At 39.7% G+C, this 17,088-nt stretch overlaps 1 protein-coding gene and 1 pseudogene across 3 annotated transcripts in view; both read right to left on the bottom strand.

Annotated features, from left to right (window-relative positions):
• Positions 1-5,225: 5,225 nt before the first annotated feature.
• ZNF143 (zinc finger protein 143) overlaps positions 5,226-17,088 on the bottom strand; it is a 93,265-nt gene continuing 81,402 nt past the window's right edge. For all 3 annotated transcript variants that reach the window (XM_077113958.1, XM_077113959.1, XM_077113960.1), the window contains exons 12-16: positions 15,631-15,858; positions 14,004-14,152; positions 11,764-11,925; positions 7,018-7,164; positions 5,226-6,218 (exon numbers count right to left, since the gene is read on the bottom strand). In XM_077113958.1, coding sequence (XP_076970073.1) covers positions 6,135-6,218; positions 7,018-7,164; positions 11,764-11,925; positions 14,004-14,152; positions 15,631-15,858 — 770 coding nt within the window. In that variant the 3' untranslated portion in view covers positions 5,226-6,134. The remainder of the gene's footprint in view (positions 6,219-7,017; positions 7,165-11,763; positions 11,926-14,003; positions 14,153-15,630; positions 15,859-17,088) is intronic.
• On the bottom strand, positions 7,258-9,585 carry LOC143643924 (large ribosomal subunit protein eL19 pseudogene; annotated as a pseudogene).

Raw genomic sequence — 17,088 nt, 5'->3', positions numbered from 1 at the left:
CCATTGGACCACATGTATTTTATCCCTCCCTCTCAAATTTTGGAATAATGCTATAAATTCTGGACAATGTGGAAAGTTTACCAACCCTGATACTGTGAAGGTCTGACAATTGCAGTGCCTCTTAGATGTTGGTCCTTCTGGGTTTCAGGATTTATCTGATTTAGGAACCCTCTGGGAATGATTGCTTCCAGGAAAGCAAGTGTAGTGCATGAAACCCTTACAGAGTCTCAGTTCGAGCCCTAGGTGTTCTTAAGAGTCAACAGGAGTGATGTCGGTTGGGGTTTAGTAAACCATGGCAATTAGCACTGTCCAATTGAAGCTTGCATGATCAGCCTCCAGAAGAAACTGGTGACTCTATTTGATCTCTCTTGGCCACTGATGCCTTATTTTATTATACTTCTTTTCCCCCTTTTGGTCCAGAAGGTGTTGGGGTCCCACAGTGCCAGGGCCAGACTCATCCCCAGAAATTATCCCTCTTTGCCTTTTCCATACAAATGGAAGAATTTGTGTGGGGGGCACTAAGACTGGGTCTGCAACCTAGATAAGAACTGTTTCCCCCATCCCTTTCTCAGTCTGGGGTCCCCTGGGGTGGATTGGTGGAGGTGCTCCAGCTGTGGGGAGCTTTTGGATATTTTGTTCCATGTATCATAGGGAAACCCTGCAGAGGTGAGGCAAACTAGGGAAAAGTTCAGGGTTGATATTGGAACTGTACTCCTAATTTCTTTTACCTGAATGCAGAAAAGTGAGTGGGAAAAGTATGTGCCAGACAATTTTCATTTTAACTATCAATGCATTTATCCTGAATTTTGAGCACTTGACTCTCAGCATGGCTTTTTTTTCTTTCATTGTAGCTGTGCCGTGGAACATATTAAAACTCCTGCACTGAGAATTGAGACGTCTCTAAAATCTCAAGCCAGGTGAGCTGGAAGGAACCTCTAGAAGTGACCCGCATAGTTGCTGTGGCCTCCAGGAGTTACAGGGAAGTCAACAGAACTTGAGTTCTGTTGTCCAAAGGAGATCCCTAGAATTAAAGGAAAAACAGATAATAAATTCCCCAACACAAACTACCGCTCTACAGAGAAAAGAGAAAGGCTGATAGAAGAACTTTCACAGAGGGCCAGCTATGTAATCTGTAGGGCACAGTGCAAAATGAAAATGCAGATACCCTTTGTCAAAAAAAAGTAGGAAAAAGTACCGTTAAGGGGTTCAAATAAGCTTCTTTCTTTTTTGCGACTTGTCTCTTGACTTGTCATGGTTTTTTTTTTTTGTTTGTTTGTTTGCTGTATGGCGGGGGGGATCACGTTTTATTCTTTTTCCATGTGAGTGTCCCATTATTGCAGCACCATTTGTTGAATTTTTTGTTTGCTTGCTTGTTTGTTTTTTGGGGAAGTGCATGAGCCGGAAGTCGAACCTGGGTCTCCAGCATGGTAGGCGAGAATTCTACCACTGAACTACCCTAGCACCCCCTCATGATTTTTTTTAATTTGCCTTTCAGTGTCATTCTAAGAAAAGAAAAATAAAAATTTTCAAATTAGTAACATGAATTTCATCATTCGTCTTTAACTTACACAATGCCAATTTTAATGCAAATATCAAAGCATTTAACTTGTGTGTGGAATCACCGAAATCATGCAATTAGAATGTCAAGGCTCATCCCGTGAACTGGCCAGAAGGGGCAAAGACATGTCAGACTCAGGAAGGTTGTAAGAAGGAAGAGAGGATTCCCCCTTAGGGACAGGGCCTGTTGGGAGGGTCCTCCAGGATATGGGATTTATTGCAGGTCCTGGGCACAGGTGCTTTCTTGGGCCTCAGGGCTACTGGGGTCCCCCTTCCGCCACCAGTCCATCGAGGTTGAGCCAGTTTCTTCCCTTCCCACAGACTTGCCACCCCAGCCTACAGCATATGGGCCACCCTCGAGTATCTTTAAATTCAGTGCTGGGCACGTGTTGGATTGGTTTCCAATGGCATTGTCTAGAGAGTTAGACTCTAGATAAATAAACACGGAGGATAAAAATTAGGTAAGAAATTGAAAAGAATACACTCACCTTAAGGTTTATGGAAATATGACACTATCTTTCAGGGTTTATGTTCTTTCCTTTGTTTTTCTTTTATTAAAGGAACTTACAATTTATAGAGAAAATACCACAGCATAGTACCAGTGCACACTGGATACAGATGGGAATTCTCAAGTAATTTGGACTGTAACTACAGAAACTTCAGAAACAGACAGTTCACGTCTAAAAATTTAAAGGGAGGGCGGTGCAATGGTGACTCAGTGGCAGAGTTCTTGCCTGCCATGTCCGAGACCCGGGTTCGATCCCTGGAGACTGCCCATGCAAAATAATAATAATAATAATAACAAATAAAGGGAATGTATGAAGTGTTAAAAAATTGGGGTTTGAGATCCTTCCACAGTGAACAAATGGTTACAATGAGCAGACAGAAACAGTCTTGGTGAATGGAGCTGTGGATATTCAAGAAAGCAGCTAAGGGAAGGAAGAAATAGTGAGGAAATGAATAACTTGTTCATGGCAAATGGACATTAAGAAGTTGTAATAAACATTTTATAGTTACAGATGGGGTGAGGGAGGAAATGAGAGCAATCAATATAAATATTTTACTGAGGAACGATTTTAAATGATACAGATTGTATTTGTGGCAGATGAATATGCTCTTAAAGTCACTATCAAGCTATTATTTTACAGATATGTTTGCATTTTGACATCTCTATTAGTAAAATAAATCTATCTTGCTCAACTCCCCCCTCCCCCGAAACAACTCAGTGCCAAGGACATACTCAGCACCGGGACGGGACGGGCAAGAGGTTTGCGCCTGCCGAGATGCAGCTAAGGCAGCTGTCCACCAGGGGCCCTGTGGTGCTATCAGCCGGGATGGGGAGGTCTGCCACCACGCCCTGCCCCAAGACGCCCCAGGGTGCATAAATCCGACACTGACCTTCCCTGCTCTGGCACCCAGGATCTGGCAAAGGTAGAGTGCAGCAGAATTCGCCCGTTGATGACAAGAAGGGATAGGCCAGATGGGACCTGGACTCTAGGGGGCAGACGAGAGGCAGTGAGAACCTGTCCTGGGGAGTAGCTGGTGGTGGAACTATGCCATAAACTGAGGCTCCAAGCCTCCGTTGCACCCTCCTCTGTCCCACTGAACTTCACTTATAGAACATAAATTCAAAGATAAAAGTATTGAAAATTTCAAGACTGCAGCCACAGTGCATTAACCCCACACGCAGGGCCCTCTGCAACTGCATTGGTTGTACCCCCTGTTCCTCAGGCAAGAGAAAAGAGGGTATTTGGCTACAGCGTGCTTTGAAAGATGCCCTCATCTCCAAAGGAAACCTAAGTATATCAAGTACGTAGATGGGAGGGACTGAGGTAGCCTTTCTTCCTTCCAATCTGCTCCCTTCTCCTTGGCAAGAGACTTCAGCTGTGTCTATTTTCCTTTCGCCCTTCTTCTCTCAATTCACTATTGGGATCTGCCCATAGCTGACCAATCTGCAATCTTATCTGAGTCAGGAAACACTGAATCATAAGCTCCTTGGGTTAGTAAAAGGACTCCAGTCAATCTCTGTGCTCAGTGCACGGTTTCCCCTTAACTTATCTAGCCCCAGAGGTGCCATATGGGAAGGCAGCATGTGACCCTGTCAAGTTTGTCCCCGATGACTTGCAGGGGAGTTGGGCCCTATGGGCAGCTGCCACCTGTAGAAGATTAAGGATGCCAAATCCTTCTCCCATTCCAATCCCCACACCCTTGTGAGGAGCAGACTGTAAGCAATGCACCTTTTTTTTTAGTGGCCCCATGTTGTGCCGGGATAGAGTGGGGTGTTTTCCTTGGACTGAAAGGTTTGTCTTGAGCATTGTCTGGATCATATTGCAGAGGGTGATGCGAGTGGCTCCACTTGCTTAAGTGCTTCAAGTGCCTTTCTGGGACTTTCCCACTGGGAGGGCTCCTTCCTGTCCTGTAGTGTGAAGAGATTCTGAATCCACTAGCTTTACCAGCCCAGGGTTATTGTGCCCAGTGTTAGCACATCAGGTGGGATCTTCTCTTAGGGGAAATAATGCCACTTACACTCCTGAGGCCCCATTTCCAGGCAAGTAGGTAGGGAACAGTACTGCTCTGCTCTGGACTCTAGGTACCAGTAGGAAAACATTTTCTTTTGAGCTGAGGGATAAGTAGGCCCACAAGAACGGCCCAGCTCAGCCCGGCCCAACCCAGCCCCCAAGGGGGGTGGGAGGTAGGGATAAATACCTTGGGATCTGAGCAAAGGCAGATGTAAGGGGCCAATAGCTTGGATTTTGGTCCTGTCAAGCAGAGCAGGCCTGGCAGGGCCCAGGGGGAGGACCCGCCTGCGGGAGGAACTCCCTGTCAGCAACCAGGACCAGGGAGCTAGAGCAGATTCTGCCCTTCTCCCCCACCTCGCCAGCCCCTTTCTAACCCGCAGCCGGCCTCAGCTGGGAGTTTTGTGTGTGTTTAAACTGCTGTCAAGATCAAAAACTAGATCTGTGGGTGACCGAGACCTTTTATGACGTTAGCTATCTATGAAGGGCTTTGAAGGGACAGTAGCCAATCCCTTGTTCAACCCTCAGAGGCTTCACATTTCAAATGACTATGTCATGCCTTTTTAGGAAGACTTCAAAGAGCCGGATCAAAGGTAACATTTGTATTAAATAAAAACCACACAGGACTTTTTCCTCTTTACTGTAAATCTTGAGATGAAAAGCAGCCATAGTTCAGTTCTTCAGGTAAACACAGCATGGTGAACAATAGCACAGGGCGGCTACTGCAGGAGAATGCTTCCATCTCCCCCCGCCCCCCTTTTTGGAGCTTGGTGGACCCTATGCTGAATTGATAATCTCAGCCACAAATTATCATTTGAGGAGGCATCTGTGGTGCAGTGAAAAATCACAGTGGACATGGAGTCAGAGTGTTTGGGTCCTCTCAGTCTTTGCCCTGCCTTTTCATAGCTGTTAACACCTGGGTAAGACACTTAACCTCTCTGGACCCTCAGTTTCCCCATGTACCAAACGGGGACAGTAAATCCCATATAGTTCACAGAACTGTTGTGAGGAAAATGTATGTAAAAGTCTTACTGTGTGCCTGATACACAATACACTCTCAACGTATGTGTTTTGGGTTATAATCAATTACATTTGTATTTTCTGCAATACCTGCCCCCCCCCAACGCCAGTTTAATAAAACAAATATAAAGGTAACATTTTAAAAATTGCTGTATTCAAAATTAATAATAAAACTTTGGGGTAAATAAGCTTTAAAACAAAAGTACATCAGCAAAAATAAATAATTTACACCAACCCACTAACTTAATTTAAGAGTAAAGCCATTTCCCATTACAGCACTGTTATCCCGGGCACCAGCCTATGGTCAAACTTGGACAGTTCATTATTTTAAAAAACATTAACAAAAAACTGAACAATAAGTAAAATCTTTAACAAAACCAAAGCACTGGATTTAACTTTTTAATTTTAAGTAACCAAACCTTGCGATTTTATACATAATCCATTGTAATGCTAATATAATTAGCATTTCAGCTTGAAGAGTTGGTTTTAAAAAGGGATGGGAAACTATAAATGAATTGTTTTCAAACCATGAGATACAAATAAAAATGGGCAAGTATACAGTAGAATAAAAACTGCAGATACTCTACTAACTAGGGGAAATGTTTGAAGGCTTTATATCCTTTATTATCCATGATGGCTTCTGGAATTATGATTGTTTGACGTATAGAACCTTTGACATTTTAGACACAGCCTTTATTTTTTTTTCACAGTAAGTTAAAATCCATCCTAACACTCCATAAGACTTCACTGTCCTGCATGTAGACTCCAGGAGTTTGTGATCTGCTAAAAGAGTAACATGAAAATTTACTGTATCACCCTAATTTCATACTTCCTGTACACAATCAATCAGTTGGGAATCTATTCCAAGAGTTACATACACACAAGTGTCAAGAAGAACATGTTCTCCACCCTTGCATAAAAATGTGTAACAGTGTAACAGGGAATGGAAAACTGGTAATTTTCCTGGGCCTGGGCTGAATGGACCTCTGCTGCCAGAAAACGAAAGGCTCCTTCTGTTTTATTGCTGTATTGTTCTGAGAATTAATCATCCAATCCTGGCGTTTCTCCTTGTTGGATCCTGGATGCTATTCTGATGGCTTCTTCCAGAGATGGCTGTTCTCCAAGCTGAAACAGGAACACACATTAAACACTAACAATTCAAAAGCCACAGTCAACATACTGCCAAAGAAATATTATACACTATATGTAGTGAAATCTCTCTTTGTAGTTTGACACTTGGGTTAAGATATTTCTGCTGATCTAATCACCAAGAGCATAAAACCATATTCCTGTAAGGCAGTGGGGAGTGGATAATGCAGTTTCTTTAGGATTTTTTTTTTTTTTACATGGGCAGGCACCGGGAATCGAACCCGGGTCCTTGGGCGTGGCAGGCAAGCACTCTTACCTGCTGAGCCACCGTGGCCCGCCCTTTCTTTAGGATTTTCATAAACTCTTCATATATGTAAGGGACATTACTCAGTTTGACCAATGGATATAGATATTTGGAAAGCTTCCTGAGCCTTTGGCTTCTATATCAGTAAATAAAAACAATAGGTAGCATTTTCCTGAGTACATTCTAACCTTTTATTCAAATAAACATATGAAAAAAAACAACTCTCCCCAAGGAGAGATAATTTTAAATAGGTAATCTTCTGCACTCAGCATCTAGGATTCTAGATTCTCTGCTTGAATTCAGTGACTCTTCCCAGAGACTGACTCCTTCTAGGGGCCTGACATACCTCACTGTAAAATGGGACTATGCAGTGATTCTCAAAGGACTAATTTTAGAGTCTATGTTTACACTAGGTTTGTCTCCAAGGAGATAATTATACATATACACAACATGTAGAAAGCATGATGTACACCCACTGAGAGATATGAGTGGTGCTGCTATTGATTGAGGACAGTCTGCCCTTGCACTCACCTGTACTGCAATCTGGGTGCCATTGGATGTTGCCACTAAGGTCAGAGGTCTTGTTTCTGTGGTTACTAAGTGATGGCTATGCTGCTGGTGTCCCATTTCTGATGAGGCAGTGTGGAACGCTGCCAAGTCCTGAGCCACAATTGCAACCTTAAGCAAAACAAAAAACAAAAACACATGAAGAATTAAGATTACAATTTAAATAGGTTAAAGTCCATTTAATGTAAGGAACTGTCTTCAAATTAAAAAGGAAAAGCACTTTTCTGACTATAGACTTGTAGAAGCCTAAAGCTGGAAGAAACCTTACATTTTATCTATTTCGGAATTCTCTTTCTTATGTGAGGAAACTGAGCTCAGAGAGAAGGGATTTATCTAACTTTATAAAGTGAGCCAATGGCAAAACATGGTTGAGGACACAGAAGTGGTTCTGCTCTACCAGGCTCCCTTAGCCCGGGGAGACTTGGCTGTACTTAGGTTCTAGTACTCCTCGGTGGCTCCTTGGGCAGCTAAACGTGAACTAAAGCACATCTCAAATGTCTGCTTATTCCTCAGTTTAATCAGTGGTAGATAATATACTATTTTCTCCCGTGTAAACCTGTAGCACTTAAGATTAGATTTCCACTTGATTAGCAAAGCTAAAGGAACTAGTGACATCGACAAACAGCAACATCTCTTACAATCTCATTTCCCATTTTCAGATTCCATAGTCTCCCTGATGCATCTAGATAGAGTGGTTTAAAGTGCTTTTGTGGCTATTAAACCACAAATGCTGCTTCTTCAGTGTAGACAATATAAAAAATGATATCAACTATTTGTGTTATATGATATCTATGATTTTATGCGGTGAAACTCAGAGGAAGGACTGGTTAAAACTAAAATTGCTGTTTTACTTCACCATTAATCCACTAAAAACACTAGATTTTCAAAAATAATAGATATTCAATTTGGATCAATCCTAGTCACGTTTCATAATTTACTAAGAAAAAGAGATTTTGCTCCAGCAATGGCAGAGTAGATTATTTTGGACTAATTCTCCTGCAGATAGCAATTATAAACTCTATCCAAAAATATGAAAAACAACTCTTGAAGCGCTGGAGGGGGATCAAGAGCAGGCAGAAAGTGGAGGGGATTCTTGAAAGATGGAACACACACTGGGTTACATTTATGTTTAAATAGTTTTCCACTGAGGGAACTCCCCAGTCTGAGAAGTAAAGGGCAACTAAGATGTCATAATGGAGTTGAGAATTGCTAGAATGACTGTAAACTGAGAGGGATATCCCAGAGAAGAGAGTATCACAGAGTGGGGGATGTCTGGGTATAAACTCTCATCAAATCCTTAGGACCCCTGAACTTCAAATGGGAGAGGGTGGTAGCAGAAAGCAACAGTTCTCATATGGAGTGCAAGGGCTCTCAAACAGAAAAAATCATCTTGAAAAAGAGGAATAAAGTTGGAGGACTCACATTTCCTGATTTCAAAACTTATTACAAAGCCACAGTAATCAAAACAGTGTGGTACTGACACAGGAAGAGATATATAGACTAATAGAATAGAACTTATAGTTCAGAAATAAACTTTCACATCTCTGCCCAATTGATTTTTTTTTAATTTTTGCCAACAGATAAAGGCTTGTTTTATTGAATGACTGACCTACATAATTGCCAAGGCCACTATGTACAGACAAGAGAAGGAGAGTTTTATTTCTTGGTCTGTTCCTTCTTTGACAGAGTCCTGATAATCTTCTCCTTCTTGGCCTAGAGCCATTCCTCACGCACGTGTGTGCCTCCTGGGTCTTGGACCTGTGGGCCTCAGCCCGGTCAGTTAGAAGCTTCTTGCAGGCCTTGTCTACTCCCAGCTTGTGGAAGTTTTCCATGAGAATCCACCTGTTCTTGAATACATTCTCTCTCACTTTCAGGTGCAGGTTGTGATACATTTGGCAGCTGATCTTTTTAGATTCACGTTATTACGATTAGATTCTCATCCCTGCCCGGGTTATCCTCTCAGGCATTGGAGCACTGGCAGTACCCTTTTGCTTCCCTATGGCCAAATGCCGGCTGTTCTGGAGGTTCAAGGTGTTGTTCCAGCATCAAGCCTGGGAACGGACAGCCACAGGCTTGTGGATGATCAGCCCACTTTGATCAGCTTCCAAATCTGCTGATGGAAATTGGCATTGGCAATTTCATTGGTCTCCCCGGAGTCCAACCAAGCCTTCTCCTTGCCACAGTGGAGGATGCGCGAGGTGAGCCTCTTCTAAAGCCTGAGCGTACTCTGCCTGCTTGCAGTAGTGCCAAAGGAAAGACCCAATTGATTTTTCTTTTTAAAATTTTTACTAGAGATATGGTGGATTCACAGAAAAATCATGCATAAAATACAGGGTTCCCATATACCACCCTATTATTAATACCTTGCTTTAGTGTGGTACATTTGTTACAATTCCCAGTTGATTTTGACAAGAATATAATAAGTTAATGGGGATAACTAGTCTTTTCTTTCTTTTTATTTTTTTATTGAGAAGTATCCACATGTAAAGTCTAACCATATTCTACAATCAATGGCTCATAATCTCACCACATAGTTCTATATATTCTTCACCTTGATCATTTTTAGAATATTTACATCACTCTAGAAAGAAATAAAAAAAAACACCTCATAATTCCCAAACCCCTTATCTCTCCCCCTCATTGACCCACAGTATTTCAATCTATACAATTTTTACCCTTTATCTCCCTTTATTATTTATTTTTTATCCTTATTTTTGTTTTACTCATCTGTGCTTAACCCTGTATAAAATGAGTATCAGACACAAAGTTTTCACAATGACACAGTCACACTGTAAAAGCTTTACTAACTAGTCTTTTTTAAAAACAGAACTGGGAAAGTTGTATATCCATATGTAAAAGAATGAAAGCTGATCCCTACACATCATATACAAAAAATAACTCAAAATGGATCAATGACCTAAATACAAGAGCAAAACCATAAATTTGAGAAAAAAATATAGGGAAATATCTTCAGGACCTTGTATTAGGCAATGGATTCTTTGACTTTATATGAAAGCATGAGCAACAAAAGAAAAAAAACAACCAACAGAATGGAAGAAAACATTTGGAAACCCATATAACTGATTAGGGTTTAATATCCAGAATATATAAAGAACTCCTATAACAAAAAAGACAACCCATTTAAAAACTGCACAAATAACTTGTACAGACCTTTCTCCAAAGAAGTTATACAAATGGCCAAGAAGCATATGAAAAGATACTTGTTATTATTAGCTATTAGAGAAATGCAAATCAAAACTACAATGAGATACCACCTCACACCCATAAGAATGGCTATTATCAAAAACAGAAAATAACAAGTGTTGGTGAGGATGGTGATAGAGCCATTGTGGAAAGCAGTTTGGTAGTTCCTTAAAAAAGTTAAACATAGAACTACCATATGATCTGGCAATTCCATTCTAGGTGTATACTCTGTAGGGTTGAAAGCAGGGACTTGAACAGATATTTGTACATCAATGTTCAAAGCAGTATTATTCACAGTAGCCAAAAATGGAAGCAACCAAGTATCCAACAGATGACTGGATAAACAAAACGTGGCATATACATACAATGGAATTTTATTCACCCATAAAAAGAAATGAAGTTCTGATACATGCTATAACATGGAAGACCTGGAAGATATGTTAAGTAAAATAAGCTAGACACAAAAGGACACATGTTGTATGATCTCACATATATGAAATAACCAGAACATGCAAATTCACAGATACAGAAAGTATATAACAGATTACTGGGGCATGGGTGGTGGGAGGGGGAATGTGGAGTTAATGCTTAATGGGTATATTCTGCTTGGGGATGGAAAAGTTTTGGTAAAGGATGTAAGTGATGATAACACAATATTGTGAATGTAATTAAGGCCTCTGAATTGTGTACTTGAAAGTGGTTAAAATGGGAAATGTTGAGTTGTATATATGTTACTACAATAAAAAGTTAGAAAAAAAGTAAAACACAAAGGAAAGAGGCTTACTCAAACACTACAAGTGAGAAAGTAGATTCACACAACCCTTGGAGGGAAGTTTGGCAATATTTATTGAAATTATAAATGCATTTATCTTTTTTTCACTGTCAATCTTACTCTAGGGGGTTATCATTTTTTTTTTTCCTTTTCATAATAATAACCTCCAGGATAACCTCCGACTCTCTTTAAAATCTCTCAGTCACCTATGGTAGCCCTGACAAACTCTGGGACGTGTTCTGTAACTATTTGTTGAAAAGTGCTTTGAAAACTATTGCTTTTTTCTTTCTTTGCTCTGTATATATGTTATATTATATAATTAAAAGTAAAAAAAAACAAAATCTCTCAGCCACTGAAACTTTGTCTCATTTCTCTCTTTCCCCTTTTGGTCAAGAAGCCTTTCTCAAACAGGGTTTTATCTTGCAGATATACTTACACATATACAAAATCACAAGTGCACAAGGTTATATGTTGTTTGAAACAGCAAAAGATGGTTTAAATAGATTACAGACATCCACACCTTGGAATATGATACAGTCTTAAAAAAGAATGAGGACGTTCTCTATATACTGAAATTTTTTTTTACAGATATGAAAAAACTGAGGCTCAGAAAGCTAAGTAGATTAGAAGTTGCAAAGCTTGAATTCAATCTTAGGTTCTTAACACTGTACATCTATGTCACAGTTTTCATAATGTTGTATGTATTCACTGATATAACAGAAGAAAGGAATTACCTGCTGCCCTTCTGTCCCCTCTGCAGTAACCATGGCAACAGAGTGTGTTCCTGCTGAGGAGATGACGGCATCGTGAGCAGGGACTGTGATGGGCGTGCCGTCCTGCGTCACCATCGTGATGGTATTGCCAATAGCTTGCATGTCCGCTTGAGATATGTTGACCTGTGATATGATGCAATTTACAAATCAGAGAATGTTTCTTGTTATATTTGGCAATCTTTATTATATTTTTTTGTATATAATATAATATAAAAATAAAAGTTTACTCTGTGAGAACAAATAAGCTTTTTATAATGGAATAAAGTATTTTGGATCATCAGAAAAACTGAATATTTCTTTAGTGCATCTCTTTCTCTCCATCTCTACTGCTAATTTAGACCTTTATTTTTCCCTTATCTGAATTTCTGCACTAATCCAATGGCTCTCCAGGTATTCAGTGTAGCTCCTCCCTAACCATCCTCCACTTTACTATCTTTCTTTTTTTTTTTTTTTTTTTTTTTAAAAAGTCTCGTTTTGCTGAACTTTCATGATCAGGCCCCTACCAACTCGTCCAGATTCATCTTTTATTACTTCAAAACCAGCATCTGGCACTCCAGCCACAACTAGTCATGTTCGGTCCCAGAGAGTGTTATATCCTGTTATGTCTTTGTGACTTCACCCTTCCCTCCACTCTCTGCTCGGTGAGCTCATTAAAATCTTGCAAGACCCATCTGAATGGCTAATCTCCATGAGGCCTCCAAGTCTCCTTCAGGATGAAGTAGCCACCTCTTGGTTGCCATAGTATTTTATATACCCGTCAGTTATATACTCCTTGTTATGCGGAATTATTCATTTTAGAAATGTCTCTCTCCTAGTAGACTATGAGATCTCTCTTCCAATCCCCCCCAGCCTTATCCTCCAAACGCCTGGCATAGGGTAGATGTTCAATAAATATCTGTTGGTTTAACTAACTAAATGAATGGAATGAAAATTTAATTCCTGAAGGAAATGGAACAGTTAAATTTAGAGAAAATACAACATTGAGATGGGGGACAATAGTCATTTTGGAGATCACGAAGAGGGAACTGATTCATTCTTTGTGGTAAGAAGAGCCATGAGTGAATGATATAGGGGTGGGTTACAGTTTGATAAATACTGGAGTTATCCAACAATGGAACAGGCTGCCTCTTAACAGAGAATCTGCTTTATGCCTTGGGGATAGCTCAGCAGAAGCTCTTTCCCTGCTACAGTAGAGGAAACTATTCCTGTACAGGGAGGGAGGTTAGATAAAATGAACTCCAGAGGCCCTCTGTCTGTGATGTTCTAATTCAAGAAAACGGCTGATGCTGAATTAAAAGTGTTATTAAATATGTTTAATTTTGCATTCCTGTTAATGGAAAAGGATACCGTGTAGAATTAGTGTTGTTCAAAAGTGAGGCAGATGGGGATGAATGGAATGGCTCAAGTGCTTTTCCAATCCTGAATATGTTCTGCTCCTAGATAATATCAGCATGTTAAGTTATCAAAACAAAGGACACACTAATCATGGATGGTTCAGCGATAAGAAAGGCAGCTGGGAGAGAGTTCTCTGTGAGGATAAAGAAGCACCTCATACCCCATGCGCCCATTTCCACCACGTACTTAGAGAACTCTGGCAAGAGCTTAAAAACGAAATCAAGTCTGAATTATTTTAGGTTAGGAGCATCTAGAACAACACATGACTATCAGAGAAAAACCATTGTATTACAATTTTCTGAGGAAATCAAGATACCTGCTCCACTGACTTAGTGAAGTCTGTTGTGTGAATATTCATGATTTCTGATAGCAGTTACATTTTGGAAATTTTACAGACTTACCCATCACTGACTTCGTATGATCTTTTAATGACGCCATCATATCCTTGCCTCCTTAGCCAAGACTGTGGTTTCTCAATCTCGTCTCCTGGATCTAATCAGCTACCAAATTTCATCTTTTCTCTGAGTTGTGTTTCACATGGACCCATTATTTTTCAAGCCCTCAATCTCATCGTTGTTCTAACCTGTATCACCTTACACTTGAGTTATATCAATAACACCATCTGACTTTTACAGAGTCTCATACATTTCTCTCTACTAACTTCCCTGCCTGAGGTCTCTTTCAGTTTGTGCTGAAGTCCAAACTTTGTGCCTTGATATTCCAGGGTACAAATTTCTCAATTGGGACCTTTCGAGCCTATTTAGAAAAGTATCATTTAACTTCGTTGGCTTTTGGTGGATACTTACATGCTGAGTTCCATCCTGGGATATGAGTGTCACCTGCTGACTCAACCCAGACTGGGTCACTGTAGCTACTTGTGCAGATACAACATCCTCCCCTTCTACACCCGTAACATATGTGATCTGGGGCCCTTTAAGAACATCTTCACTTTGACCTGTTTAAAACAAATTAATCAAATATTTATTTGATCAACCAAACTGTTTAAACAATAGAGGACATTTAAATATTAAAAATAAAACTATACAAACGAAAATCTATGTGCATTATATTCTAAATTATGAAAACAGCTCCCAGTTCCTCCTTCCAATTCCTCCACCTTCACTTTTGCAAAGCCAAACCAAATCAAACCTTCTCACAATCAAATTAAAGTGTTCTAATTTTGGAGGACCTCTTTTGTTCTCCTAGTTGGAGTGAATGTGTCATGCTGTGCATGTGTGTTGGGGCCAGGGAGGGTAAGAGCTACACAGGAAGGCTGACTGGCAAACAACCCTTCCAATAAGACAGGCATGAACTAAGCTTTTGCATTCATTTAAGCAAACATGAAAAGTGATAAGACAATCTTCATAAACATTAACCACAAAACCTGAATGGTTTGTAAATACAACCTGCTGATACGAAAATACTTAGTCTTTTAGTCATCAGTATACAATGATATCATTAGGTAAAGATAATGCAATGGCATATTATCTAGAATAAGGTTAATCATTTAATACGCAACAGAACAGAAACCTCTATCCAGGAATGAGCAAGTAAACAAGTTAAATCTATTACTGCTATACTTGACTACTAGGAAGATTACTGATCCCTCTCTTCTTCCATCACTTTCTACCTTCCGTGAGGCCAGAAAGGGGGTAAATATGTTCTTTCCTCTCCAAAAAAAAGACTTACTATGCTAATCTAAGAGAGCTTCTTAAAAGTCAGACTCTGATGCAAGCACTCATACAACCATGCTTATCAGGATGTAACTTGCATAACAGTCATTACTTGTTTCTTCTTGTTCTTTTCCACGGCTATTTATATACCATTATTCTAATGGGCTACAAAAGCAAGGAGATCATGAGAGAGAAAAGGAACACAAATCATACTATGGAAAAGCAATCTTAGTTTAGTTTTTAAAATAAAATATTTACTATATTGTGCACTATTTTCTAAAATGTAAGAAATTCTGATGATAGGAAAAACTAACATTTAAGGAAGAGAATAAGGAAGTTAAAAAAAGGGAAGATTTTTATAACCAACGTTTGATACCATTAAAAGTCTACTTTCTAACTTTCTGAAAGGATTCAGCAATTATTGTAATATCTAACTATGCACAGTTCCAGGGTTTTGGCTCAAGAATAATATAATCACATAGGGATTTGTTCTTTCCCTTCTTCTTTAACTAGCTTTTTTCACCTAACTGTGAAGGCAGCAAGATGAATGACCAATCAGCTGCAAAGGGCAGCAGGATGAAGACTACACAGCTGAGGCTCTAAGGAAAGGGGCCACCCAAAAGAGGCAAAACACAGTTTCTGAACGCATCAGTCAAACAGAAAGAACATTCTTAATAAAACTGTATCACTTGACAAAATGCTATTATCATAAAGCATGTTCACAACCATTGCTTCCTAAGCACAGAGACAAAGCTCTCACCTGGGGGAGGCTCAAAGAAGGCTTCCTGCTCCTCTTCGATGGGCTCAGTGTCGTTGTGGGCCGTCCGCTTGTGCATGGCCAGCGTGGAGATCTGCTTGTACGTCTTTCCACAATGGTTACAGTTGTACGGTTTGGAGTGGGTGTGAACGACATGGTGTTTATACAAACTAGAATATTCTGTAAACCTTTTGTCACAGCCAGGGACTGTACAAACATATGGCTTTTCCCCTAAATAAAGAACAGCACCAAAAAAACACAAAAAAACAAAAAACAAAGACCCAAATCAACTTTTATATATTTAGGTCATAATCATTTTCTACCTCTCCAGGTAAAAAAAAAAGATACTAATGGCAAAAATAACTAGTTGCCAAATCCCTTCCCATTTTTCTATAAGGCTGTATTCAAGAAAAGACTTCCTAACTAGGTCTTCGAATTGGTGCACAAGGCAGTCTACATCCTGAGTGCAGTCCCTGTGTATCAAAGTTTCCAATTTTCCCTTCATTTCAGGGGATAAAAGAACGATGGAGATGTTGCCCAATTTAACTCTAAGATTTGATGAAACTGTAATTTCCTGTAGCTAGATTATATAGATATCATTAATATTTCACATCGTTAATAACAGTGATGAATGCCAATTATTACTATAACTGGTGAAGCTTACCCTAACGTTTTTTTTTTTTTGGCGTGCGCAGGCTTTGGAAATCAAACCCGGGTCTCCTGCACAGCGGGCAAGAATGCTACCACTGAGCCACCGCTGTATACATATGTATACATGTATACATGTATATACATGTGGGGATGCACATTATGCACCCTAATGGCTTTTAAAGGACAATAAAAAAGGTTTTCTAAAAAGTTTATCAGACATAGCTGGACATTTCCATATATCTGAAACTACTTCTATGTTTTATATTAGCTTCACTTGACTTCTAATGTACAATTAAAAGCAACTGAGGGCAGGGCACTGGTGGCTCAGTGGCAGAATTTTCGCCTGCTATGCTGGAGACTGGGGTTTGATTCCCAGAGCCTGGCCATACAAAAAAAAACCAACTGAGCATCCACTAAAAACAACTAGGTAATACAAAGGGAAATAAAAACTATGATTCTTGTTCCATGAAACAACTTGAGAACAACAGAGACAAAGCATACATTTTTAGAAAATTTTATATAGGAAATTTCAAACATACACAAAAATACACAGACATAACATAATAATCCTACATGTACCAATCACCCAGCTTCACAAATTATGAATTCATAGCCAGTCTTGTTTAATTTATTTACTACATATTTCCTCCCTTTCTCCTATCCTGGAGTATTCTGAAATAGCTCCAGATAGCATTCCATTTCATCTATAAATATTGCAGATTTTTTTAAACAGAATTTAAACAAAATTAACAATAATTACTAAGTATCATAAAATATCTAGACAGTGTTGGGTGGGCCATGGTGGCTCAG

Source organism: Tamandua tetradactyla, chromosome 8 (genome assembly GCF_023851605.1).
Source record: "Tamandua tetradactyla isolate mTamTet1 chromosome 8, mTamTet1.pri, whole genome shotgun sequence".
NCBI classification, from domain to species: domain Eukaryota; kingdom Metazoa; phylum Chordata; class Mammalia; order Pilosa; family Myrmecophagidae; genus Tamandua; species Tamandua tetradactyla.
Note: the sequence above shows the minus strand (reverse complement) of the source record. Positions and strands in the feature narration are given on the sequence as shown.